General features: G+C 42.0%; 1 protein-coding gene across 1 annotated transcript in view; it reads right to left on the bottom strand.

The window, feature by feature from the left end:
• The window catches only part of LOC145394032 (putative glutamate receptor), a 38,858-nt gene that overhangs the window by 2,888 nt on the left and 9,200 nt on the right, over positions 1-26,770 (bottom strand). The window contains exons 5-12 of the mRNA XM_080268002.1: positions 25,735-25,856; positions 22,203-22,298; positions 21,501-21,632; positions 19,753-19,880; positions 4,592-4,752; positions 3,597-3,652; positions 1,068-1,173; positions 200-303 (exon numbers count right to left, since the gene is read on the bottom strand). Coding sequence (XP_080124128.1) covers positions 200-303; positions 1,068-1,173; positions 3,597-3,652; positions 4,592-4,752; positions 19,753-19,880; positions 21,501-21,632; positions 22,203-22,298; positions 25,735-25,856 — 905 coding nt within the window. The remainder of the gene's footprint in view (positions 1-199; positions 304-1,067; positions 1,174-3,596; positions 3,653-4,591; positions 4,753-19,752; positions 19,881-21,500; positions 21,633-22,202; positions 22,299-25,734; positions 25,857-26,770) is intronic.

Raw genomic sequence — 26,770 nt, forward strand, 5'->3', positions numbered from 1 at the left:
GTGAGTAAGAACCTTGCCTGACACACTGAACGCTGTAATACAACGGTAGTTACTACAGTCACACTAGTCTCCTTTCCCTTTCCAGACAAGGGTGACAGACTGAACTGGAGGAATTATATCAATCAGCCAAATGGCTTCTATGACTGCATGTAATGCCTTCACCCCCAGTTTTGTTCAGTTCCGCTGGAATGCCACAAACACAAGCTACTCCGCCACTTTTCAGCCTATCTACTGCCTTCTTGATTTCCTCTAGAGAAGGCACGGTATCACCAAGTGGTGGGAGCTCAGTCATTGGTTGTACACCTGCCGACGGAAGCTGTTACACAAGGAGGTTCAGTCATATACAACTGCAAAGTACTCAGCCCAACGAACCCTATACTTACTTGCCGTCCATGTGGTGTCTGAACAGAGTTAACTTGAGAGGTGGGTGTGGAGTGGAGCTTCTTCAGAGCTCAGGAAGCAGGTCGTGGATCATTTGCATGAAAACGGCCTCGACCTCCTCAGCAGTTTCCCTGATATACCTCCTCTTGTCCTTTCTCAGCAAATTTCGTGCCCCTCGAGACAGAAGTCTGTGCTGCTCCTGCTCCCCAGCCAGTCTGGAAGCATGACTCTCCTACCTGTAGCTAGTGTTCCTGGCGAGATAAAACCCCTCCTTGATCTCAGGCACTCTCCAATGCACTCATCAGCTACTGCCAGGGTAGCATGCTTAAAGGTATCCCATCATTTCACAGGGTCCCCGACGGTAATGAGTACTCCAAGCCAATTCAAGACTACCACTGCATACTCATAAGCACACTCCTTATCCCTGCGTTTCTCAAGATGGAAATGTTTTTGTTAGCATCTTGAGCTTCTCTCGGTTTTGATTTGTAACCTTAGAATAGCAACAAGTCTGTGATCAGTAACAAAGAACTCTGCACTCCTGAAAACCCTGCAGTTTTGAAGGTTTCTCCTGCGAGTACTAACAAGGATGTGGTCAGTCTCCTTTGCAGCACCTCTGGTATTGGAATACCAAATTCAATGGAGAAGATCTGGCCTCTGGAACCAGGATCCAGCACTCCTCAACTTACGGGACTTTTCAAAATCCAGACGGTAAGAGCTATTGGAACCCCTGGTTCCAGTGCCATGAGGACCTAAACATTCCTCGAAGCCCTCGCTGTCAGTGCCAAAACCGCACTGAAGTCACCCAGGACCAAGAGTGTACGAGTATCATGCAAGGGTCACTTTTCCACGATTGAGTCAGGTTTAGCAATGAAATGCTCTTTCTCTTCAAGATCATTCATCTCAGCTGGAGCGTCCACGGCAAGAAAAAAGAAGCCCAAGGAGTGCTTCAACCTCATCAGTATCATATGCTCAATATGCTCATCAGCGAGAGGAACCCTGTCAACACAATAGACATAACGAGCAGCAATTACCACAGCAACACCTCTAAGCTGGGCATCGTTGTCACAGCCAAACTAGTAGTGCAATATGTATAACCATCACAACCGATCTCGTCATGTCCCTGCCACCTTTCAGACAGTGCAGCTATGCCATCACCAATCGCCCCAACTCTTGTGACAACAACAAAGTCAGTCAATCATCCTTCGAAAGGCTTAGAATGTTCCACGCCACAACTGTGAGTACCTTCCGAAGGTTAAACCTGATTGTGGTTCTATAGGTTTGTGTTTCCTCTGTGTCACCGCGACGAGAATTAAAAAACAACAAAAGTATTAGCGGGTCCCTCCCTCCCATCATCCGGCTACTGGGGTCTCATAAGCTCTGCTCAACAACTATCATAACATGAATGGTGCCAGCATGACAGGCCCCAAAGAGCCCGATCACGTAGTGCCAGAGGGGAAACACCTTGGCAAAACTGAATCAGGGTCAGGCAACACACGCTGACCCTGATTCCTCTGTATCCCTTTCCTTTTCTTAAGTCGCGCGTTGTTAGAGGGAGGGGATGCAAACACCACCCTAACCTCGCAAGTCAGGGGAGGACTCACTACTAGCCTATAGACAGGGGCGTGAAATTCCTGACAAGGGCTATCCAGGTTTGATTCAGAGTTTTCCTCCACACTAGGTGGACTCTCAACCAAGGTTAACGAGCTCTGTGGCTATTGACTTAAGTAGCTCTTCCGCCCTTTGACAGGTCTTGTTTTTCGTACTCTGGGGTGTCTAACTACCTTCTCCACTGGTCTAGGCCAGTGGGGTTGCCGGTTTACTCGCCGACAATCCGCCTATAAAGCAGGTAGTACTGGAATGCATGTTCTGGGCGAGGTTCTTCACTTTCTGTACAATTATGTAAATACATTATATTATCTTGCTTAAGTTATTCTAATTAGGGACGACAGCTGACGTATATGGAAATGTTCCTGACTCGTCTGGTTCCCTTTCATATATTGATGTCCCCTATATTAGGTTGTCCCTCGACTGACAGTTACCAGGTGATGAGTGCAGGTATGTAATGTAGAAAGGCATTACATATCTGCAGTCGATGGTGTTCTGTTAGTCGAGGTATTTTTACCATTAGTGTAGGTCTAGCTATTTGTCTCTGTAGGATTTAGTATAGGTTAGCGATTTGTCTGTTAGGTGATTAGTTTTAGGGTCTTTAGATTAGTTTTACTTTATAATATAAGGTATAAAAAATATAAAACCAAGAAAAAATTAAAAAAAATAAAATACAAAAAAAAAATTAAATAAAATTAAAATTATTATATATATATGTACGTTTGCATGAAAGTGTGTCTGTATGTATGCATAGAAGCGTGTGTGTGTGTGTGTGTGTGTGTGTGTGTGTGTGTGTGTGTGTGTATGTATGTATATATATATGTTTGTATATATATGTATATATGTTTAAATGTATATACATATATATATAAATGGCCTTAATAACCAGGGGTTTCGGCCCCAATGGTTGATAGGCCGAATAAAAAAAAAAAAAAAAAAAAAAAAATGCATGTTATCAGTAGCAGAACAGTGTTTGACCAGACTCAACAACAACAAACAAACACAAAATTGTTACCAGTGGAGTGTATTTGGTGTCACTAAATAGGCACTGTGATGTCAAATTTGATGTACCGGTAGTACGAGTTTGCGAGACTTATAAGCATATTTTCATAATTTGGTCTCAGAATGCATGGAGATGAATGAATGACAAAATAAGTACACAGCAGTCAACACTATTAATGAAAGGAAAGTCTTGGAGGAAAGTGGTACAGCATGGACAACGTCGATAATACGAACTACCCTTAGTATCTGTTGGTAGCTGCTGTTCGCTGGTGGCAGTGTCATGTAATTGAACATCCTACCATCAGTTGCCGTGAGCAAAGTGGAAGAAGTGAACACCATATTTTTTATGCACAAGGAATTTGTAATTTGTTCAACACATCTGAACTATTTGTATGCATTTGAAAAAAAAAAAATTGTAACGATACAGAACAGTATAATTTCAAGTAAATTTGCATGATTCTTTTACTGTAGTGTGTGACTGAAACTGACAAAGGAAGTAGTGGTATTCTCTCAGATGGTCTGAAGTAAGGCTTTGTTTACATTTGGAGCACTTACGAGTCAAAACGGCCCACTTGCATGTGGGGTAAAATGGAACAGTGACATTTTACCTCAAGGTGGTCCTCCACGTAAGGCACATTCAACAACTGATTCAAAACGTAAATCACTGAGCGGAGTTTCGGAACATAACATCAAATGCCAAAATCAAATGCCTAAATCTCAGAATGGAAATAAAGGAACTGAAGCAAAATGGGGGACAAAGAAGAAGTTTGAGGTACAGAATCAGAAAAAAAAAAAAAAAAAAAGCAAGCTCAAGTCCTATACGGAAGAAAGAAAATGCCAGTCGAGTCTCGACAGCACCTCAAGATGAATCAAGTGAGTCTGATGATGATGCTGACAAATATAAATGCAGCAAAACATAAGCAGAGTGGATCCAGTGTTCTACCTCTCAATGGTTGGCAGGCGATGTTGGGTTCGTGAGTCGCGTACTCATATAATAATAATGATTTTAAAGGAGAATAATGAGTTTTTTCTCATTAACGTCTTTATGAATATTCACTAGTTACGAGTGTTTATATATCTTACATTTCGTTTAGTTTGTACCAGGGAGCAAAAGAAATATAGTTTTCAATCATAACGGTGTGTTTCAAGATGTTATCATTTGTTTACCAATGGGGAACATTTTACTCACAGGTGGGGACCATTTTATCAGACCCGTTGTACATAATGGCTCACTAGCAATAGTCATATTCTTTCATTTGTTACAACTCGCGTAAGCTTAGGCGGCCTTCGTTCGTTTGGTCTGTCACCCTTTGTTTTTCGGACCTTTGAAATAAACTACGTAGATTTCCATAATGCCAACTGTTTTTAAATATGGACATAAAAGGTTTCCAACACCTACACTGAGACCTTAAGTGTGCTATTTTGTCCCTCCATCCCCTACTGGGAATGTGATGGATAATCTTGAGAATTGCATGTAGGAGGACAAAGTGGAGTGGAAAGGAGCGTTGATTTTTTAGCCATTATGAATGGAATAGAAGGATATAGTGATAGACGCTTGAAGTAAAGCAGCTATTGTTAAAAAGATGCAATCATCGTTACTTACTGGCGGCATAAACAGTAAAAAGGCCGTAATAGTCTTGGAGGGAGAGGGGGCGTCTAAACCCCGCCACAACAGAACCTAGAGGGCCCAGGCAGGATGTCCCATTAGGCAGCTGCTGTTCAATCCAACGGTCAACCAGCCCCTTGTTTATTAATTCAAGTATCCTGAGAAAAGAAAGCATTTGTATAATGTACTCCGTGTGTTCAATTAAGCTTTAGAGCAGGGATGTGGAGTTTCTCCAGACTATTGTTTATTAGTTGACGAATCTTGAGAGATTGTGTGCTCAGTTAGTACAGGCAGGGGAACAGCTAGGAGAGGGTTGCAAAACTTGAAGTCCATCCTCAAATCTAAATCGCAGTGTGGTCAATTGCCTTTGCTTTACCTTTGTAAGGTTAACTGTCATCAGTCTATTTTAACTCACTGCCTAACAAATTTTAGACACATATAATGCAATGAACTTGAATTAATCTACTTCTTCAATGATGAATGTCGGTTGTCGTCGAATGCTGATAGGCCAAGTGCCTACGCTGAATGATCTATATATACTGAAAAGAATGATCTAAATTACTGGAAGAATCATAATTAACTACATCAGTAAAGTACACATATAATCGTATAATGTAATATCTTTCATCAGTGGTGTGCACAGACAAAATTAGGGGGTGGGTAGGGGTTCCAGCTAAAAGAAAAGGAGAGAGAGAGAGAGAGAGAGAGAGAGAGAGAGAGAGAGAGAGAGAGAGAGAGAGAGAGAGAGAGAGAGAGAGAGAGAGAGAGAGAGTTATACCACTTATACTACTCTTTCAGATTATGCTTCTAACGTGTGAATGATTATGATATTGTGTGCACAGTGGTTGCTGCCTCGGAGTTGGTGCGGACGGAGTCACATCGTGGGGCTGTCTTGCCATACCTTGGTAAATTACTGCCATTCACGCACTCAGAGTAGCTCTACTTTTCACGCGACATTACAGTGAGTGGTGAGACAAGTCGTACCCTGTAATCCAGGAAACCATTTACAACTCTGGATGATGACAAAAGGCTTATCTCAGTTGGGCGCAGTCGTCAAGGGGCAGATGGATTTTACTGCCCACACAAAGCCTCTAGGGCAAGGATTCTCAACTTTTTTCTCACCAAGTATCCCTGAGTTATCAGACCATCGACCATTACCCCCATTAATCTGATACTAATTCAGTATACAATGGTACTGTAATGGACATTATCAAATGATTATTGTTGTAATGACTTTATTAAGCAGTTAAGCATTAACAGCATAGTCAGCGCACAATGATACTACACAGGAGTGAACATGTGGTTACTTTGTGAAGAATATAACCATAAATCCTAATTCAGTGTAGAATGGCACTATACTGGTTATTGTAAGACTAACGAAATTATAATTACTTCATTTGGCAAGTAAGGATTAACACCATGTTTTAAATATGACAACCAGTAGTAAACTTCAGTGTGAAGGCTGTGCTTGTTTTGTGCAAACAAATTTCTTAATTCGAGGAGCAGCATTAGACAGGAATACTTGAAGGTCATGGTGAACATTATGCCGTGCTCGGTGTTTAGTTTCCATGTTCAACAGCGTTGAAAATTCTTGATCACATAGGTAAGCGCTAAGGAACATCAGCAAAGACCTCACAGCAAAATCAGCTACGGCTGTATAAAGCTCACTCATTTTAGACCAGAACTTGGTCAGGAAGAGTGTTTTAAACGAATCTTTTGCAGCCGAGTCATTCACCAACTTTACGAGTTCTTTTTGTATGTTACCTAGAAGAAGGTGTACATGAACAGTCAATGAGTTTCTAATAAATTTTGATTCCAACTTTCTAAATTCGGGTAGATAAAACTGCAACTCCATCCGCAGGGAAGAGAGACCGTGCACCATTTCTAGGTTTCCAGTGCCTTTGCTTTTAACAAGTGCCACACTACAATGTTCAAGCATGCTAAGATTTTCGTCTTTGACCCTCCCTTCCCACAGCTCTAGCTTCATGTTGAATTATATTAGTTTATTCATGAAATCAATCACTGTGGTAAAACGGCCTTGGAGGGATATGTTTAACGAGTTTAAACGCAAGAATATGTCTTTTAAGTAGGCAAGCTTCTGAAACCACTAGTTGTCTGACAGTTTCTTGGTTAACTCAAGAGACTTTGTCTCATCACGTCTGAAGAATTCGGAAAGCTTCTCCTTAGTGACTCTACTCTTGATATCACATTCCTCCATGAAAACCAGTGAACCCCGGTGTGAAAGAGTAACACTTCTTTATCTTGTTCGAATACTTGGTAAAGTAGATGGAAGAGTCGTGTATTTAGGATACGTGATGGTATTTGCCATGTGCAAAACATCAATAAGTACTAATCTTAACTTTGGTGGGAATTTTAGATGTCAGAGCATATCTGTGATGCATACAGTGAAGATATCTTGTTTCAGTATTCGCTACATTCACTCTTCCTCGAAACCCTGATCGACTGTCAAGATGTTGTGCACGCACTGACTTTATTCATCCCCTTTAAAAAAAAAAAAAAAAAAAAAAAAAAAAAAATGTCTTCAACTCTTGTAGTCGACGCCAACGCATGACAGAACAAGAAATCCAAGGCCCACCTTGAAGAATACCTCCTTGAAAAACTTACCAATGATGTATCGTACAAACACCAGGAGTTTGGCACAAACAGCCACGTCAGTCGACTCACCAAACTATATCGTACAAACACAAGGAGTTTGACACAAACAGCCGCGTCAGCCGACTCGTCAAACTGGATTGCAGATTTGCCTAAAGACTTCCCTTTTACTTCAGCAGTCACTTGTCTGATATCTTCAGACATATCTAATATTCGTCGATGAACAGTATCATTTGAGAGGGTACGGATGAGACCGTTTGCTCAGCATCACATCCAATAGCACAGCGGACTATATCTTTAGAGCAAGGGACAATTAACTTCTTTCAATGTTGTGAGAGTTTTTCTTGTGCAATTGTCAGTGATACTATGTACGATGCATGTAACTCAAATTCATTTTGTTGACTAAAGTGTCCCGAACGATCAAAGCGTGCACGCTTCAGTTCCCCTTCCTTTTTCTTGAAGAAGGCAGCATTCTTACTTTTCAGATTCAAATGACAACTATTCAAATGTCACTTGTGAAAGCTTGGTTTCATGCTCTCCAGTCATACAGCTCTGTGGCATATACACACTGTGGAAACTCCCACCTGTGTTTTACGATTAATGAATACATACAGAACATAGTTTTCATCATAATGACGTTTCTTCGCTGATGAGGCCATAATGGTGTTTGGAACTGTAATAAAAGTACTTATATAACAAAAGCCGTACAGAAAGTCAGTGACACTGATATGCATTTATAATATCGCCACCATCATAAGCTTTCGCATTAAAAAAAACACCATCAGACACTTCATATTATCATACCATCGTAAGATCACACACTAGAAACACCTTCAGGCAGTCATAATGCCAAGAGATCAAACAGTTAAAACATCATCAGGATTCCATACAATTTACACCGTCGTAAGATCACACAGCATAAACAGCTTCAGGCATTCATCAGACATTAGAAACGATTCCAGGCAGTCATAACAACAAAATATCAAACAATAGAAACGCCATCAGGCAGTCATATTATCACCACCTTCGTAAGATCAAGCATTGGAAACAACTTCATGCCGTCACTACCACCATTGTCAAAAGAACAAACAATAACTAGAAAGCACTAGCAGGGTGTAAAGAGTTTCCAAAATGCAATAACATAGCTGAGCAATGATAATCAATACCACAATGCAAAAAAAATATATCACTACAATACATATTATCATCTCATCATCAGAAACATCAGCACTCTGTTAAAATGTTATGAACTTACCTCATTAATGTTGTTATGCTAGGTGTTTTAAGGTCGACTTCTCGTCCCTAAAGCACCTGGCGATTGAGCCGGGGTCCTCTTTCTTGACCGGAGCTAAAATACACAACGAGAAGAACAGGACTCAAAACCGCTAGGCATCAACCTTACACGTATATTAATCAAGTCACAATTTTTATACAATACAAATGAGAATGACACACAATATACTATTTATAATTATCTGGGCTGGATAGACAATAGGGTCCTGACTGGTTAATGAGTATCACTCGGATACTGGACTGACACTATATAGCACAGGATATTCACTTTATATAATGGGTTAGTTAGGTTGGAGGATCAGTCTGAGTCTTCTTAGGTACATCACAGTGACCCGGGTAATAATACAACACTGTCTTACGCCTGGGCACAAGAATTATACTATAGTCACTTTTAGGAGCAGCCACCGTTACACTGAGCAGGGCGAGGGACTCTGGTTGCGTTATGGGGACCGGGTGAGTCCCAGGTGTTGGTGGGTCCTTGTCAGGTGTCCCTTCACTCGAGGTCCACGGGACGACCCTCAGTGGTGATGTCGATTGGGTGCTATGGTCGGGGGTGGAGAAGGGCCCTTTACTCGAGGGGCCTGTCGGAGTGGTCTGGTTCTCCAGGCTGGAATCAAACAGGCTGAGCAGGCGCTCTTGCCTGCACCTACTCTTGGGAGAGGGTTGCCTGGAGTTGGAGAAGGCGCGCCCCGGGGGAGTGGGGGCGCTGTGGGGAGTCCGGCGTCTGCGGTCTCCCTTCCGCTGGGCCGCCATCAGGGTAGGACTGCGGCGTCACCTTGGGCAAGAGTCCTTCGGGGGGTCGTCGTCCTTGGGCGCCAGCTGAATGGCACACGCTCCCATGGGCAGCACAGGGCCGTGCCATACTGTCTCCAGGCCGAGGGAATCCTTCTGAAGGTTGCCTTGGGGAAGGAGAGCAAGGGGAGGGCAGCTAGAGGCCGTTCCTCTCCTGCAGGCGCGGCTGCAGGCCGTCGCCAGTGTCCTGCAGGGGAAGTGACGTGCAGGCTGTCACCTGCCTGCTGGTGTGGGTGGAGGCCGTCACCAGTGTCTTACTCCCGTGGGCAGCTACAGGAGGAGGGGGGATGTGTCCGGTTCTCCCCAGACGCGGCAGGAGGCCATCGCTGGTTCCTGTAGGAAGGAAGGGGGGGTGGAGCAGCACCTGAGCGGCTGGAGGCCGTCTCTGGTTTGGAGCGGCTGAGGCCATCTCCTTTTAATGAGCGGCTGAGTCTGTCTCTTTTTGTGTGAGCGGCTGAGGCCGTTTCTACCTGTGAGTGCTGGTGGCCGTCTCTTTTTGTGTGGGTGGCAGAGGCCGTCTCCGTCTTATGAACGGCTGAGGCCATCTTTTTTTGGTGTGCGGCTGAGGCCGTCACAGGAGTGCTGCTCGGGACTGAAGGTTTAGTCCGACCCCGAACCTGTGGAGGGCTAGTCCGGTTGGGAGGTAATTCTCCCGGACTGAAATCTTGCCGCTGGGTCTGTTGTGGGCAGTACGTGCGCGGGGCCGTAGGGGACATATGTCCCTCAGCCGGGACGACCTGCTATCCTTACCAGTCCCTCCGTAGTCTCCTCCTGGGATGGGGATCGTGACGTCCGTGTGGTGGCTTGCCACGGCGGACATTTCAAATGTAAAAAAAGAAATCTGGAGATAGTGGGACAAGGACGTGAATCAGTTGTGGCTAGCTGACCGTAACAAGACGTATGCTCCATCCTCTCTCAGGGTTGCTGTTTGAACATGAACCAAACAGATACGCACATCTATAACCGCCTCTCTCTCTCTCTCTCTCTCTCTCTCTCTCTCTCTCTCTCTCTCTCTCTCTCTCTCTCTCTCTCTCTCTCTCTCAGTACGTTTTAATACAGTGTTGTCAGCCATCTAAGTACCCCCTGGAAACCCTCCTACCACTCCCTGAGGGTTCGCAAACCCAAGGCTCCTGCTCTGGGGGAAGAACAACCTGGACTGAGTCAACTATCTCCGACCCCCATGCCTCTGTGGGACAATAAAGAATTGGATGATGGATAGTTTCTGATCCTGAGTATGCTAGAAGAATGCCAGCATTCGAAGAATATTACTACTCCAATACTGGGCTTAATTTTACGAAATACTGGTACCAGATTTAAAGCCAATTCATGGAAAATTGCAAAAAATAATAATGACTTAAAAATGGCAGATCTGATGAACCTGTGGGTAACTTGACATCCTCACTTCACACCCCTCAAGTCAAAGTATTATTTCATTTACAAGATTTTATTTAAGTTAAAGGAAACGTAACGTGAGTTAAATTTACTTGAGTAAACGTAAAAACTATCTTGTTCAAATTACTGAGGTACTGAAAGTAAAATGTAGCCTCCATTTTCTCAGTCAACCCCAAGCTATAAAATGCTTACAGTATATCTGCGCTCGTTGTGTGTGTGGAATTATATAATAGCTCATTTTTAAACAAGATTGACGGAAGGGTTGAGGGATAGTCAAGGAAAAGACCTGTTGTTTAAAACAAAAGGTCAGAGGCCAAGGTCACAGGGCTAGGTCAAAGTTTGACCCAGGAAAGTCAACTTTAACAGTTTTATCCTATTCAACCCATACTTGGAGGATGGACTGATAGTAAGGTAAGGAATAGGTAGTCCATTTTTTGAATAATCAGTAAGAGGTCAAGGTAACATGGCAACGTGTGAACAGAAAAACTAAAACAGATTTCATATGATTTTAACCAAACTTAGTGAAACTGTTGAAAATCAGCCAAGGAGTTGACAAGCATTTTGTCAGAACAATGGGTTAAAGGTCAAGGTCACAGGACAAGGTCATCTTATGCAATTTTTATCCGATATAAACCAAAGTTTGTGGAAAGGTTCAGGACAGGATAAAGCCAGATGGATTCGATTTTGAGAGCAATCATTTAAATGTCAAGGTCAAAGGGCAAGGTCATCTCAAACAGCGTTTATCTGATTTGAACCAAACCTGGTGGAAGAATTAAGATCAGGCAAGAATGAAGCAAGTCAATTCTGAAAGCAGTCGGTTGAAAGTCAAGGTCGCACTGCAAAATGTTCTGTCCTCAGATCAATTAGTGGGCACGGGTATTGCACTCTAACTGTTCCTTCTTGTTAATTATTTGGTGCTGTCATTCTGACACCGGAGGAAGTAATATCAGTCAGCATTTCGGGGGCTTGTGTGATAGATGAATGGGTGTGACTCTTTTCACTACGAGTGTTTTTGATTAGTGCTCCCTTTATCCTAATGTACTCTTTTCTTTCTTTATGTGCCCTACTTTACTCCATCCTTAGTGGGAAATAGAGGTCGGGATGATTATGACGATGATGATGATGATGATGATGATAGACCTGGTGGCAATGATATAGCAGGAAGGAAGCATTGCGGTCATATAAAAGGACATGAAGCAACACACATGATTGCTCCAGACATGAGGAGCTAATTGTAATTTGTCAGCATCGATATTTGTACTCTTTTATGCTCTGTCACTGGCCAGTAACCATAGAGCCACTCTCATTATTTAACAGTAACGATTCCCTTTTTGATAAATTTCAAATGTATTGAAGTAAAAGTACTTGAACACCAAACTTAAGTAAAAATAATGAAAGAAATGTATACCTTTTAAAAATTCTATCTATCTATCTATCTATTGCCAGACGCCTTAATCCCGTACGGGGTGGCCACAAACAAATCACCTCCACGTCGCCCTGTCCCCCGCCATTTCACTGCCCTGTTCCCAACTCACCCCCCCTCTCTCATATACCTCTCCACTCCATCACTCCATCTCCTCCTCGGCCTCCACCTCCCTCTCCCCCCTCCACCTCACTCACATACACTCTCCTCGTCAGTCTCTCACCCTCCATCCTCTTCATATGGCCAAACCACCTCAGTGTGTTCCTCCTATCGCTTTCTACACATCCACATCCACACCACAACGCTCCTTTATATCCTCATTTGTCACCGTCTCTCACATTCAGTGTGTTCCTCCTATCGCTTTCTATCACATCCACATCCACACCACAACGCATCCTCATTTGTCACCCTGTCTCTCCATGTGACTCCACAGGCTCCTCTTAAATAACTCATTTCCACTACTCTCTCTTGACTTGTGTCCTTCCAACAACGTCCAAGCTTCACTTCCATACGTTAGAGTTGGTATCACAATACTGTCATGTAGTAACTTTTTCACTTCCATGCTCACTTCCCTCTTTCTTATCACTGCTTTCAAGGAACCAGTAACCTTTCTTCTTTGTTGTACCCTTTCAAGCACTTCACCTTCCAGACTTCCATCCTTACTTATCACACTCCCCAAGTACTTAAACGTACTCTCATTTTCCATTTCCTCACCATCCAACCTCACTGTACATTCACTGACTTCACCTCTCTAAAAGACCATCACTTTACTCTTCCCTACATTCACCTTTAGATTCCGTTTCTTACACACTCTCCCAGACTCATCCACCAAGCCTTGCAGCTCCCCTTCGTCTTCACTTAACAACACAGTATCATCTGCAAACAACAGTACAGGGAGTTTCCAAACATTACCCTCTCTCACTAGGGCCACTCCAACATCCACTGCCCTACCTTGTATATATATATATATATATATATATATATATATATATATATATATATATATATATATATATATATATTTGATAATGAATGAATGAAGGAAAAACAAAGGAAAAAAATAAGTCCATGTGCCTAAAGGCATCCTCCATTTATAAAATACTTATAACAATTGGATTTAATATTGAGAGGATTAAATGTATGTGGGAAGCAACTCCCAGGAAGTGAATTCCAGAGAGTAGTAGTTCTGGGGGTAAATGAATTTTGATAAGCAGAGGTTCTGCATTGTGGGGGAGAGAGTGTGAGTTCACGGGCGCTCCCAGCTGCCCGAGTATTTCGGGAGAAAATGTGAAGGGGAGGCACAATTGAAGCCAGTTCGTTAGAGCACTTACGGTAAAAATATCGGTAAAATAGTGCTAAAGAGGCAACATCTCTACGTACTGATAACGGAGGAAGGTCCTACGTTATGGCAGGATAATTGATTAATCTAGTGGCTTTATTTTGAATTTTGTCCAACTGCTTCAATGCAACCGCTCCACATCCACTCTATTCCATCTGAGAACGCACATGACTTTTGCATATTGTGGCTATCTGCTCGTCGGTGAGGAACTCACGAACTCTCTAAATAAGTCCCAGTTTTTTTTAGAAGCATTTTTAGCGAGGGATTTAACATAAGCTGTCCAGCTTAGGTTGGGGTTTAGAGTAACACCTAGAATATCAATTGTAGTGGATATGGGAATACTGACATCATTTAAAATTATGTGAGAGTCTGAGGGATTCTTTCTATTGGAGAAATTAATGTATTTAGTTTTCTGAGCATTAAATGAGACCAGATTTTTTTGTCCCCATTGATTAATTTAGAAAGGTCCTGGTTCGGAGAAATTGCTGTGTTTATTTGGGAATTTATAATATCAAATTGTGTAAAGGAGATACTAAATGTGAAAGAACCATGAAGGGTCGAGTCATCAGCATACGAGTGTATTAGGTTGTGTGCAACAGATAGGAGGTCATTTATATGTATGAGAAAAAGGGTTGGCGCCAAAACTGATCCCTGAGGTACGGCAGCATTTATGGAATGAAACTGAGAATGAATTCCATCTATCATGACCCGTATTTTTCTACTATGAAGGTAAGAAGAAATTAGAGGATCCAGTGATGCAAGGCCATAGTGTGACATCTTAGACAATAAGGCCTGGTGCCATACCCTGTCAGATGCTTTTGAAATATCAAGTGCTACTCTGTGTGTTACACCAGGTTGGTCTATTGTTTTGTTAATCTGATGGGTAAGAAGGCAAAGAATATCTACAGTTGAACGTTCCTGTCTAAATCCATACTGCCGATCATTGATCAATTTATTGATTTTTAGTTGCTTGATTATGTGTTTGTTAATCAGTGTCTCAAAAACTTAACCGAGAACGGAAGTTATTGCAATTTGTCTATAGTTTGATGGATCACAAGTTGCCCCCTTTTTAGGAACAGGATGGATATTTGCTTCTTTCCAAGGGACTGGAAAAATTGAGGTACGGATGCATAAGCGGAAAAATTTTGCTAATACAGGAGCCAACACTGAAGAGCAATTTTTAAGTACTATTGAAGGAATTTCATCTGGACCAGTGGCTTTGTCTGCTGATAGATTATGAATTACCCAGTCAATATACAGATTGAACAACCATGGAGACATGACCAGTGGCGTCACCAGGGGGGGGGGGCTAGGGGGGCTTAGCTCCCCCAAATCAAGGACTCAGTCCCCCCAAAAATTGCAGCCTCCCAAAATAATAATAATAAAAAATCACCAGCTTACATAGTATGCTTGCAGCTCGGCATTGACCCACCTAGCTTTCCCCCAACCCCCTAAAGCCAATCCACTTTTATTCGTGCATCCATATTAGTTTAATACAATATTATTTATAGCTATATAATGTGATTAGTTATTCACAATTTATGTAAACCTATGACTCAAATCATAATAGTTATAATATATTAGTTTCCCATATACTTTTTCCAAGCTTGGTTTCCTTTGAAATATATTTATTGCACAAAGAATGCAAGAATGTATTACATTTATCAGACTTATTATATATTTACAATATATAATATGGTATATATTAATCACGGAGCTTTAAAATTGGATTATGCAGTCTAAAATATCTGATCTATGCAATTTTCACAAATTCGAATGTTCAGAGTATCGGAACTCGGAATGTTTGTTTACATTGAGAAGTGTCTGTGAACTGTGACTAAATTCTGTGTTGTTTTCGGTTTTATTTGAATGTATTGGTTTCAGTGGCTGTATAGACGTTACTACGTTCCGGTATATTGCTAGCCACCTCACTGTACCTGTTCATTTTTGTTTTTACAGATATGAGATCTAGCCTATACTCTATACAAAGAGTCAGCAGTACTTAGTTGGTTCAGTCGACACTCGACTGTCAGAACTGAATGTCATTTCCCTTTTATAGGCTATTCTACAATAACACATTTGCGGATCTCAGCCAGCAGCCACTCAAGTGATGAAAAGGTCATCTAAAAACCCTCAGGGACAGGGTGACATAAGGAAATTCTTTCGCACCCGCACCTCCAAAGATGACTCAGATGAGTGCCAAGAAAAAGTGGCTGTTATTGGGAATGAGGTGCCAGAAGCAACCCCAGATAACCCCAAAGCTGAACCCATTCAGACATGTGTAAGTAGCCCTATATCAAACTATTTCAGTAGTCATTTTATGAAGCTTAGGCCAGGATTTTTTTTTATTGATTTATTTTTAAATTGGCTAGGCCTAGGCTATTTTTCATTGTTGCAGATATATTGTCCTAAACGTACAGAGTGGGAAAGTAGGCTAAAACTCTCTCTCTGCAATGAACTGCAATTTTAGTTGACATTCATTGATAAGTAATATATATTGTGAAATAAATGAAAAAAAAAAAAAATCCACATTGCATTATGTCACTGTATGGGAGGATATCAGTTTTTATCGAATACAATTTTTATTTTGTAATTTTGTTTTATCAAAATGGTTTTATAATGTAATTGATTTATGAATTGGAGTTACTTGTTTTAGAATAATATTTTATAATTTTTTTTTTTTTTTGTGAATGGCTTTGTTTTCCTATCACAGTACCGGTAATGGAAGATAAATCTTGGCAATTATATCTATATATATACATTGAATAAAGAGCTTCTATGAATTATCAAATTTAATATGGTAAGACTAAGAAACCGTTATGATACCACATAATATTAGCAACTGAAGAAAAACTATTATCTGCAAAAAAGCTTTATACAATTACCTTGTACACGTTATATCATAAGGGTTACTGATACCTGGTATTAGGCCCATCAATATTCATGTGTCCTATAAATTTCTTATGAATAGCCTATGAGACCTTATTTTACTTTTTCTTCATCTATAGGCCTCAAGAATGCCCCTAAAGCTGCTCAATTTCCGAAAAATTTTCCGGGGGGGCTTACAGCGCTCCCCCGTACCCCCCAGCTGCATAGGCTCGCTCGCTCGCCCCCCCCCCCTTCTACATGCACCAGGGCTACAGCCCCCCAAAAATATAACCCCTGGTGTCGCCACTGGACATGACACATCCATTTTAAAACAGGGATTAAAAAGTCGATACCCACAAATATTACCTAAGTACAGTACTAACGTAAATTTACTTCGTCACAAGTCCAATAAAAAAACAATGTTTTGGCTACAGTTCACATAATAGGATTTGTATGAAACCATAATTATGGTGATAAGATGCATCATATTTTGTAACTGAAGTGACGATTCGGTAATTCCTGTGCTCGTTCAATAATTCGTCGCACCTCTGCAGCACCTCCTCTTCTCCTAGTTAACCAACGCTCATCTACAAATATATGTTTGTACACATCTTTACCCGCTGTGAATTCACAATGGCTACTGGAAAAAATTGAAAAATTCACGTTATATCAGCGTAAGAAAAAAATTCACCTGTTACATCAGCATATAAGATAGAACTGAGTTTTAACTTTATATAGGAGTAGTAGCAATTCGTCAAATGGGCTCTATTCGCTATTGCTTTTAGTCTTTCCCTTTGCTGTAGTGGTGCACCATTGTTCTTATATTGTCGCCATTGCACTTCACACTTCACACAGCACCGGTTTATTTGCATTTTCAGATCTTTATTTCTCTCAGCAGCAACACCTTTACTCCGATAACCATTAAAAAAGCAAAAAACAAAAAAAACTATCAAACGATCTCATTCAACTTAGGAAGGATCCCTGGTAGTGAACAGGTTAATGGAGGTCATATTTAATCATTCCAGTTCGAAAAATCAACCCTAAAGCGTAGAAAATACAAGATGCGTCATCAGACTGAAAACATTGACTTGTATTTATATCGCATCTTGATCGCAATCGGTCATCTCGTGTGTATGATTTACCTCAGTCTGTATGTCCCGTTACCATGACCTCCCGCCATTCTTAAACTCAGTGTCTTCAGTCATTTTGATACGATCCATTTTAAAGGATGGCATCTTATCACGTTACTCTGTCACTAACTGCCTGTTATGAGGGACCACGGAATCAAGTTATGCTGTACTTATTTTCTAAACTAGTCTTGATCCATTTTCAACCCAACTTGTTGAAAGGCTTAAGGGTCAGCTAAGGGGTTGAGCTGTTGATTAACAGTACAATAGTCAAGGTCACATGGCGCGGTTATCTTAAAACAGTTTTGATCCAATTTGAACAGAACTCGGCAGAAAGGCTGGGGGAGGACAAGAACAAAGCAAGTCGCTTTTGAGAACAGCCAAAGGTCAAGGTTAAAGTTCGGCCCATGAGTGCATATGTGTGTAAGCAATATAACTGAGTCGGTTTTGATGATATTTGGACCAACCTTGGTTGAAGGAAACCTGTTGCTTTTTAGAACATTAGATCGAAGGTCATGGTAACATGGTAGGGTAAACTTACACCGCTTAGATTCGCTTTAGACTAGACTTGGTGAAAGTATTCAGGTCAAACCAAAGACGAAGCGATTCAGTTTTAAGTACAACCAGTCAAAGGTCAGGGCCGTGGCACAAGGTCAAAGCTGTCAGCGTCTATTTTGTTTGCCTGCACTCCCCCCCCCTCCCCATAAAGGACTACATCCACATTTGGTTCCTTCTTCCTGCAAAACTGCAAGACATGTAGGAGGACTGCTGGGCCTTGATAGCAGGCTGTGAAGCCTATGCCCAGAGTCGGACACATAAAAAAAAAAAAAAAAAAAAAACATAGAGTGTACTTGCATACAGTGTGTATAAGTGCTGGTAGTGTGCATAAGTGCAGACGGTGTGTGTCTAAGAGTATGAGTATAAATGCAGGCAGTGCATGTATAAGTGTAGACAGTGTGTATAAAGGTATGCAGTGTGTATATGTGCAGGAAGTGTGTATGTAGGCTCAGGTAGTATGCATAAGTGCAGGCAGTGTGTATAAGTGTAGGTAATGTGTCAGGTATAGGCAGTGTGTGTAAAGTGCAAGCAGTGTGTGTTAGTGCAGGCAGTGTGTGTAATTGCAGGAAGTGTGTGTAAGTGAAAGCAGTGTGTATTAGTGTAGGCTATCTATCTATCTATTGCCAGACGCCTCAAGCCCGTACGGGGTGGCCACAAACAAATCTCCTCCACGTCGCCCTGTCCCCCTCCATTTCAATGCCCTGCTCCCAACTCACACCCCCCTCTCTCAGATACCTCTCCACTCCATCACTCCATCTCCTCCTCGGCCTCCCCCTGCCTCTCCCCCCCTCCATCTCACTCACATACACTCTCCTCGTCAGTCTCTCACCCTCCATCCTCTTCATATGGCCAAACCACCTCAGTGTGTTCTTCCTATCGCTTGTTATCACATCCACATCCACACCACAACGCTCCTTTATATCCTCATTCGTCAGCCTGTCTCACCATGTGACTCCACAGACTCCTCTTAAATAACTCATTTCCACTGCTCTCACTCTTGACTTGTGTCCTTCCAACAACGTCCAAGCTTCACTTCCATACGTTAGAGTTGGTATCACAATACTGTCATGTAGTAACTTTTTCACTTCCATGCTCACTTCCCTCTTTCTTATCACTGCTTTCAAGGAACCAGTAACCTTTCTTCCTTGTTGTACCCTTTCAAGCACTTCACCCTCCAAACTTCCATCCTTACTCATCACACTCCCCAAGTTCTTAAACGTACTCACATTTTCCATTTCCTCACCATCCAACCTCACTGTACATTCACTGACTTCACCTCTCTCAAAGACCATCACTTTACTCTTCCCTACATTCACCTTTAGATTCCGTTTCTTACACACTCTCCCAAACTCGTCCACCAAGCCTTGCAGCTCCCCTTCGTCTTCACTTAACAACACAGTATCATCTGCAAACAACAGTACAGGGAGTTTCCAAACACTAACCTCTCTCACTAGGGCCACTTCAACATCCAATTGCCTACCTTGTATCTCTTTTATTACCCCATCCATGTACAGATTGAGCAACCATGGAGACATGACACATCCCTGTTTCAACCCAACCTTCAAAGAGAAAAATTCACTCAGTTCACCATCCACACGCACTGCAGCCTTAGCACCATCATGCATATTGTAGGCAAAGTGTGTAAATGTAGACAATGTGTGTATGTGCAGGCAGTATCTACAGGGGCAAGAGTGTGTGTATGTTTCGGAGCTAAATGTAAATATGTATTAAACAAGAGGGGTGGGCGACCTACTGGAGGTTGGTTGTCGCGTAGAGTGGATGGCGGTGCTGGAAGGCGAGGGCGAGGGGCATGGACTTAAAATCATCCCTGGCCATGTAGTAGTTACATTCCCCCGTGGTGCTGAAGTCCTCAGACATCACCTGACGTCACCACACACCAGCCAGTGTTAACAAAATATCAGACCAATCAAAACATTGACGCAGACTAAAATTAAAGCTGGTAAGCTAGAATGAGTGTTAAGGTAAATCCAGTTTGGTTGAAAGATGCTACTTGCTCTGTACGGCACGAGAGACATGGTGGATGTCATAATTTACCGACGTAACTATTGTCCTTTCACCTTAACTTGGCTCAGATTTTCGTCCTTTTGTAACTCATTTCATGTAGCTCGGAGGCAGAAAAAGGCAATATATACGGTATTGCATTATTTTCGTAACACTTCTTCGTGACTGGTACCATATTCTAGTGTTAACCTACTGTTATAACTCAGCCTTCAAGATAGAGAGCTTGCAGTTTTAGGCCACGTTAGAATAAAATGAGTATAGCCTTCAAGATAGGGAGCTGGCAGTTTTAGGCCACGTTAGAATAAAATGAGTTTAGGTGTATAAACATCGTACTGTGTCTGTAAACGTTCATTTGTGAGGCATAATTCCAATTACACCACTAACACCACCCCTGACTAGAGGGACGTCGTGGCTGGGGCTTCATACTTAACGAAGATCTATTGCCCAGTGTTAAAATAGTTGTTCGAAGCCTTGCTAGACTGTACGAATAGCATTCACGATGGCAGTGTTACTCATGCAATCTCTAGCAAAACTTCGAACAACCCCTTTATAAATAGAAGATAGGTCCTCATTCAGCAATCGACCCAGGCTATGTACTGTACAGCTTTCCCGGCAGAGTTTGGTGTACAGGATGTGCACAGGCTTTGGCTCACGAGTGTAGGCTACACCGTAAATACCTACGAGAAGGCTCGCCACATTTCGACTTGTGCTGTTTGATGAAAGTACAAGTCGAAATGTGGCACACATAGCAAATCAAAGCAGAACAGCATCGGAAACTGCTAGGGCGTACCCCTCTTAAGCAACGCGCAGGGGCCTCGCCTGCTCCCTGTGAGAAATGAGCAGGACCGGGCTGTCTGGCGAAGACTGGTCAAACCAACTGACCCCATATAGAAGTGGGAAAAGATGGAAGAGAAAGAAGACTGCTAGATGAAAGGGTTTGTCAAGAAATGTGCAGAGCAAACTGACACAGAACTAATAAAATTAATAAACCATAACACTTCCCTCTCTCCTCATCGCAGCATAAGCTGCGTTTGTGTAAAGCACCAAAAATACAGGAGTTGTCAGGAAAAAATATATCACCAGACATTCTGCGCAAGTAAGACAGTTTAACGAGGAGAGTTTCTGACCGATTCAATTTGAGGATTCTCTCCCAGGCAGAAAGGGGTTTAATAGAGACTATCTACCGGAGATTGTTTCTACACCCTTCTCTAAAAGGAGTTTATCATACTGAATAAAATCGTATTTAATGAGTCAAGGTTGTATTCTTAGTGATTTTAAAGATATATTGTAACACCCCTTCTTTAGCCATTTATTTTGCAAATTACACTTCAACATCTTGTTATTAATGCAACGATGTTAATACTGAGAAATACGTAAATTATATAAGAGATAATCAAGGAGTGACTGGCATAATCAATCGATAAGAAACGGGAGCTGTGAAGTCTACAGTGCATTTTAAAATATGGCGCTTACTCTTACCTTCTTCATGGTCATTTTGTCACATACGGCGGCGTACTTCCCCTCGCCTATGTCCTCTTTGAAGGTATAGCAGTCGGTGATGGTGGCAGAGTGGCCATCCCAGAGCGCCTTGTACAGTCCCCCTGTTGCTTGCTAGGGACGGAGTGGTTACGGAGGGGTCAGTTGTTTTACCTAATTTTTGTAGGTGGTTGTTCTTCTGATTTTGCTGCAAAAGAAACTGTGGCGAAAAGTTAACTGGATCAAAACATGAATTTCCGGAAGGAGGTAAACTATATTGCTACTTTACACTTCTTGATATTTTTCAAGTGACCTCAGTAACTATCACAGTTCCAATCCACAGAACAGCACCAAACGAGATTTAACAAGCATGTGGAGAGACATTCACAGATTAAATATGGACGGCTACTATTCCATCTGTCTTAAAGTACTGAGAATAAAGAAGTGAAATAATCCGTGAGGGATCTCTTCGTGTCCCTAAACAAGCGAAGGTACTAGAACCCAGATCTACAGAATACTTACGATAGATGTCTTCTTGTAACTATGATTTGTTCTTAAAAAAGAAGAAAAAAAAAAGATTACTGGAAAGACCCTACATTCTTCCTTCCTCGTCCTTACTAAAAAAAAAAAAAAAGGAAAAAAGTCACGACGAAGAGTTGGCAATAAGTTTACTGGTGCATCTACGTGCGGAGTGGTGAAACTCACGTAAAGGATCTGATAGAGGAAGGAGCCTGATTCAATAGCCCAGGGTATCTCACGCTGCTCCACCAGGTCCTCAATGCTGTCGATAGGAACCCTCACCTGTCGGGCCACAACGCCACCATTATAACCATATCAGTTACACGTCCTCTGCAACTTTGGCATAACCTTGCACTGTTTCACCTGATCACTAAAAAGTTCATCCAACTTTTTTTATGATGAATCAATCATTTGTTTACTCAACTTCTGTACATAATTTTTCACACATTTCCCATATCACATTAAAAAAGGGAAATGAGAATCAGTTAACGTTACAGATTATTGCAGACTGTATCAGTTATTAAATTATTATGCATTATTTCAGTTACTATATTATTACAGATTATTGCAGTCACTCGAATCCGTCAATAAGGCCGGCATTTTCTTCAGCCCAGTAGTCTCTCTAGTACCTCTTCCATTACCATTTATTTTGCTAATTACCCGTTAATATCCTACCTTATGCAGCTTATGTCCCCTGAATATCGGCAAAGATTGCATAAAGGCCATAAAAGGGGATATTAACTAACTTATTGAAAATGACCTATATTGCTGTTACCTTAACTTGGCCCAGATTTTTGTCCTTTTGCTACATATTTCGCGTAGCTCAATGATAGAATAAAACAGTTCTGTGGCTCCACACCTTACCCATAGCATATCTTCGTGATAGACATCATAGTCTAGTCACTCTAGTGTTAATCTACTCTTACAACTTTGCAGTCAAGGTGGAGAGATTCCAATTTTAGGTAAAGTTAGAGTAAAACGAATATATAGAGAAAAAAAAAAGTGCAGATAGTAAAAAATAAAAAAAATCACATCCCTAAATATGCAGAGGTTAATCAATGAAAATACAGGTCAAGGGGTCATGTTTTAAGGAGCCTCCTTAGAACACGACCCTTTGACCGGCATTCTCCACATTTTGAGTGACAATTTTTTCGTTTATTCTTACTGTTTTCAGACGATTTCTCTCAGTTTACATGCAACTTTTCGAACGTTTGGGATAAAATATAGTTTTCATTAACCTCTGCCGTACTAGAGGTCATTCCTAAGTTGAGTAAAATCGCCAGGAGGTACCAAGAATTAACTAAAAAAAAAAAATAATAAAAAATCGCTACCGTGTTGAGTCGTACCGTATTCGTATCGTTTATAATGGCCCCAACATGTTTGCCTGTGTCACCCTTGGTTATACAAGCTTTCCGCGCTGCTCGATCCCTGGCAGTCTGTCAGTTCAGTCCCTAGGCTGTCAGAGATCGAGCAGCGTGGAGAGCCGCCATTAGGTGACTAAGGCGACGCATGCAAGCATGTTGGAGCCTTTATAAAAAATACGAATGAGATACAACTCAATACTGTAGCGGCTTTTTGTAGTTTATTCTTGGTACCTTCTAGCGATTTTATTCAACTTGGGAATGACCTCTCGTACAAAATGGGTTATTGAAGGTTATACCTTATCCCTTAAGTTCGAAAAGTTGCTTATAAACTGAACGAAATAACTTGAAGGTAATAAGAATAAACTAAAAATGACGTCACTCAAAATGTGGAGGTTAATCAGTGAGAATACGATTCAAATGTCGTGTTCTAAAGACGCTCCCTAACTTTTTCCTTACCGGTTTATTTTTCTGTGTTTCGTTAATATCATCTGTTATTACTTTATTTATGCTCACTGTAGGTACTTTAAAGAGACTGAAAAGACATAAAAATAATATTAAGGTATTGTAAATAAAGCCATTATATAAATATATAGAAGACATCTATCTATCTATCTATTGCCAGACGCCTCAATCCCGTTTGGGGTGGCCACAAACAAATCGCCTCCACGTCGCCCTGTCCCCCGCCATTTCACTGCCCTGCTCCCAACTCACACCCCCCTCTCTCATATACCTCTCCACCCCATCCCTCCATCTCATCCTCGGCCTCCCCCTCCCTCTTCCCCCCTCCACCTCACTCATATACACTCTCTACGTCAGTCTTTCACCTTCCATCCTCTCCACATGGCCAAACCACCTCAGTGTGTTCCTCATAACGCTTCCTATCACATCCACATCCACACCACAACGCTCCTTTATATCCTCATTCGTCAGCCTGTCTCTCCATGTGACTCCACAGGCTCCTCTTAAATAACTTATTTCCACTGCTCTCACTCTTGACTTGTGTCCTTCCAACAACGTCCAAGCTTCACTTCCGTACGTTAGAGTTGGTATCACAATACTGTCATGTAGTAATTTTTTCACTTGCATGCTCACATCCCTGTTTCTTATCACTGCTTTCAAAGAACCAGCAACCTTTCTTCCCTGCTGTACCCTGTCAAGCACTTCACCCTCCAAACCTCCATCCTTACTCATCACATTACCCAAGTACTTAAACATACAGGACAGTATTAAGATAATATAAATAAAGTCGTCATAAAAATATATATAAAAGACATACTAGACAATACTAGGTACTGTAAATAAAAATGTTATAAAAATATATTAAGGACATAGAGGACAACATTAAGGTATTGTAAACAAAACATATAATCAAAGAAGAGGTGGTGTGTGCTAAAGGGTTGTATTCTTGAAGGATGAGGAGGCACTCTAGCACCTCTTCTTTGGCCATATATTTCACGTACCACAGCTAACTCTCCTCTTGTATGTTATTTACATCTTTTTTAATACCGACAGATTCCATACATGACCTAGAACGAAATGTTAACTACCTACAGTATATCTATTTATATTCTTAAAAGTGTCTGTCTGTCTGTATATATGTATGTATGTACTGTATGTCCAGATAGCAAGTAATGGCAGTCTAGAGGCTGGCCAAAAAGGTCTAATGGGGTAACTTTTTGCAAGAAAGTTAATGGTGTCGTTTAAATTTGCTAAAGTGACTCTCTTGATGACCAAAATTAAAAATAATGAAATCAAAATGGTGGAGTTCGGTGGCTGTGTACTATAGAGTTTTTAACTTTCTTCTACAATCATATCAATACTACAACATTAAAATCACCATATGAAGTCACCAAAGTAGTGCTTTTGGTGGTCGGGTGGGTAAGGTGTTGGGCAGATGGGTCGGTGGGGTGGGAAGGGTGGGTAGGGCACTGTGGGGGTGTGGGAATGGTGGGGCAGGATGGGGCAATGTGGATGGGCAAGATGAGTGGGTGGGCAGGGTACCTTGGTGGGTGGTGAGCGGATGAGTGGACAGGGTGGGTGGGTGGGTAGTGGGAAAACAGATACAAGGGGATTATGTCCTTGAGGCGAATAGGCCCATATCCCTCGGGATATGGGCCCAGAGTGGAACATCGGTTCAGTGGGTAAAATGAAACCTTGGGGATCATCCCCCACAGGGGGTTGGCCACTCCAGAGTCCCAGACGATGGCGGTATGCACGGTCATAGTTTTTTGGCCGGGCAATGCTGGCTGGGAACCCTGGTAATTTGGAAATAAACTGATAAATAAGAGATGTTATAGAGTATCCTTAAGCGACGAAAATATAGGCTAAGCTAAGGTGTGAGTGGAGTAACGTACGAGTGGGACGGTGAGCATGGCGGTGAGGGTGCCTGAGAAGAGTGAGAGGAAGATGACGCAGGCCAGCAGCCATGTTGCCGTCACCATACGCCGGGCAGCGCTCACAGGAAGCCACGGATTACCTGCCACAAAACACCGCGTGCCATATTCTTTCGTGGCACTTTTCCTTAGCTATTTATTTTGCATACTGCACCTCAAAACCCTCTTATTGATGCAAAGCATGTCGACATTAAAACTATACAAATAACACCCAAGGCAATGTTAAAGATGTAGCCTGATGTGCCACTTGGGGTCACAAACTTAAACTTTTAATCGAAAAGCTGAATGCAGACTTCTACTTCTATCTATCTATCTATAGCCCGACGCCCTAATCCCGCAAAGGGTGGCCGCAGACAAAACGCCTCCAAGTCGCTCTGTCACCCACCATTTGACTACCCTCCCCTCAACTCATCCCCCCCTCCCTCATATACCTCTCAACTCCATCCTTCCACCTCATCCTCGGTCTACCTCTCCCTCTCTCTCCTTCCACCTCGCCTACATACACCCTCATAGTCAGTCTTTCATTCTCCATTCTCTCCACATGTCCAAACCACCTCAGTGTATTTCTCCTAACCTTCTCAACCACATCCACATCCACCCCACAACGTTCCTTCACTTCTTCATACGTCAACCTGTCCCTCCATGTCACTCCACATGCTCCTCTCAAGTAACTCATTTCCACTGCTCTCACTCTTGACTTGTTCCCCTCTTGCAAGGTCCACGCCTCGCTTCCGTACGGTACGTCAGGGTAGGGATCAGAGTACTGTCATGCAGTGACTTCTTAACTTCCATATTCACCTCCCTATTTCTCATCACTGGTTTCAGTGAACCAACAACCTTCCTTCCCTGCTGTACCCTTTCACGCACTTCATCCCCCAAAGTTCCATCCTTATTCATCACACTACCCAATTACTTGAATGCACTCACATTCTCCAGATCCTCACCATCCAACCTCATTGTACTCCTACGTGCTGGTGCATATTTTTGGAACGTCAGT

This window comes from Coenobita brevimanus, chromosome 26 (genome assembly GCF_032717465.1).
Source record: "Coenobita brevimanus isolate Jiangsu-jjx chromosome 26, ASM3271746v2, whole genome shotgun sequence".
Taxonomy (NCBI): Eukaryota; Metazoa; Arthropoda; class Malacostraca; order Decapoda; family Coenobitidae; genus Coenobita; species Coenobita brevimanus.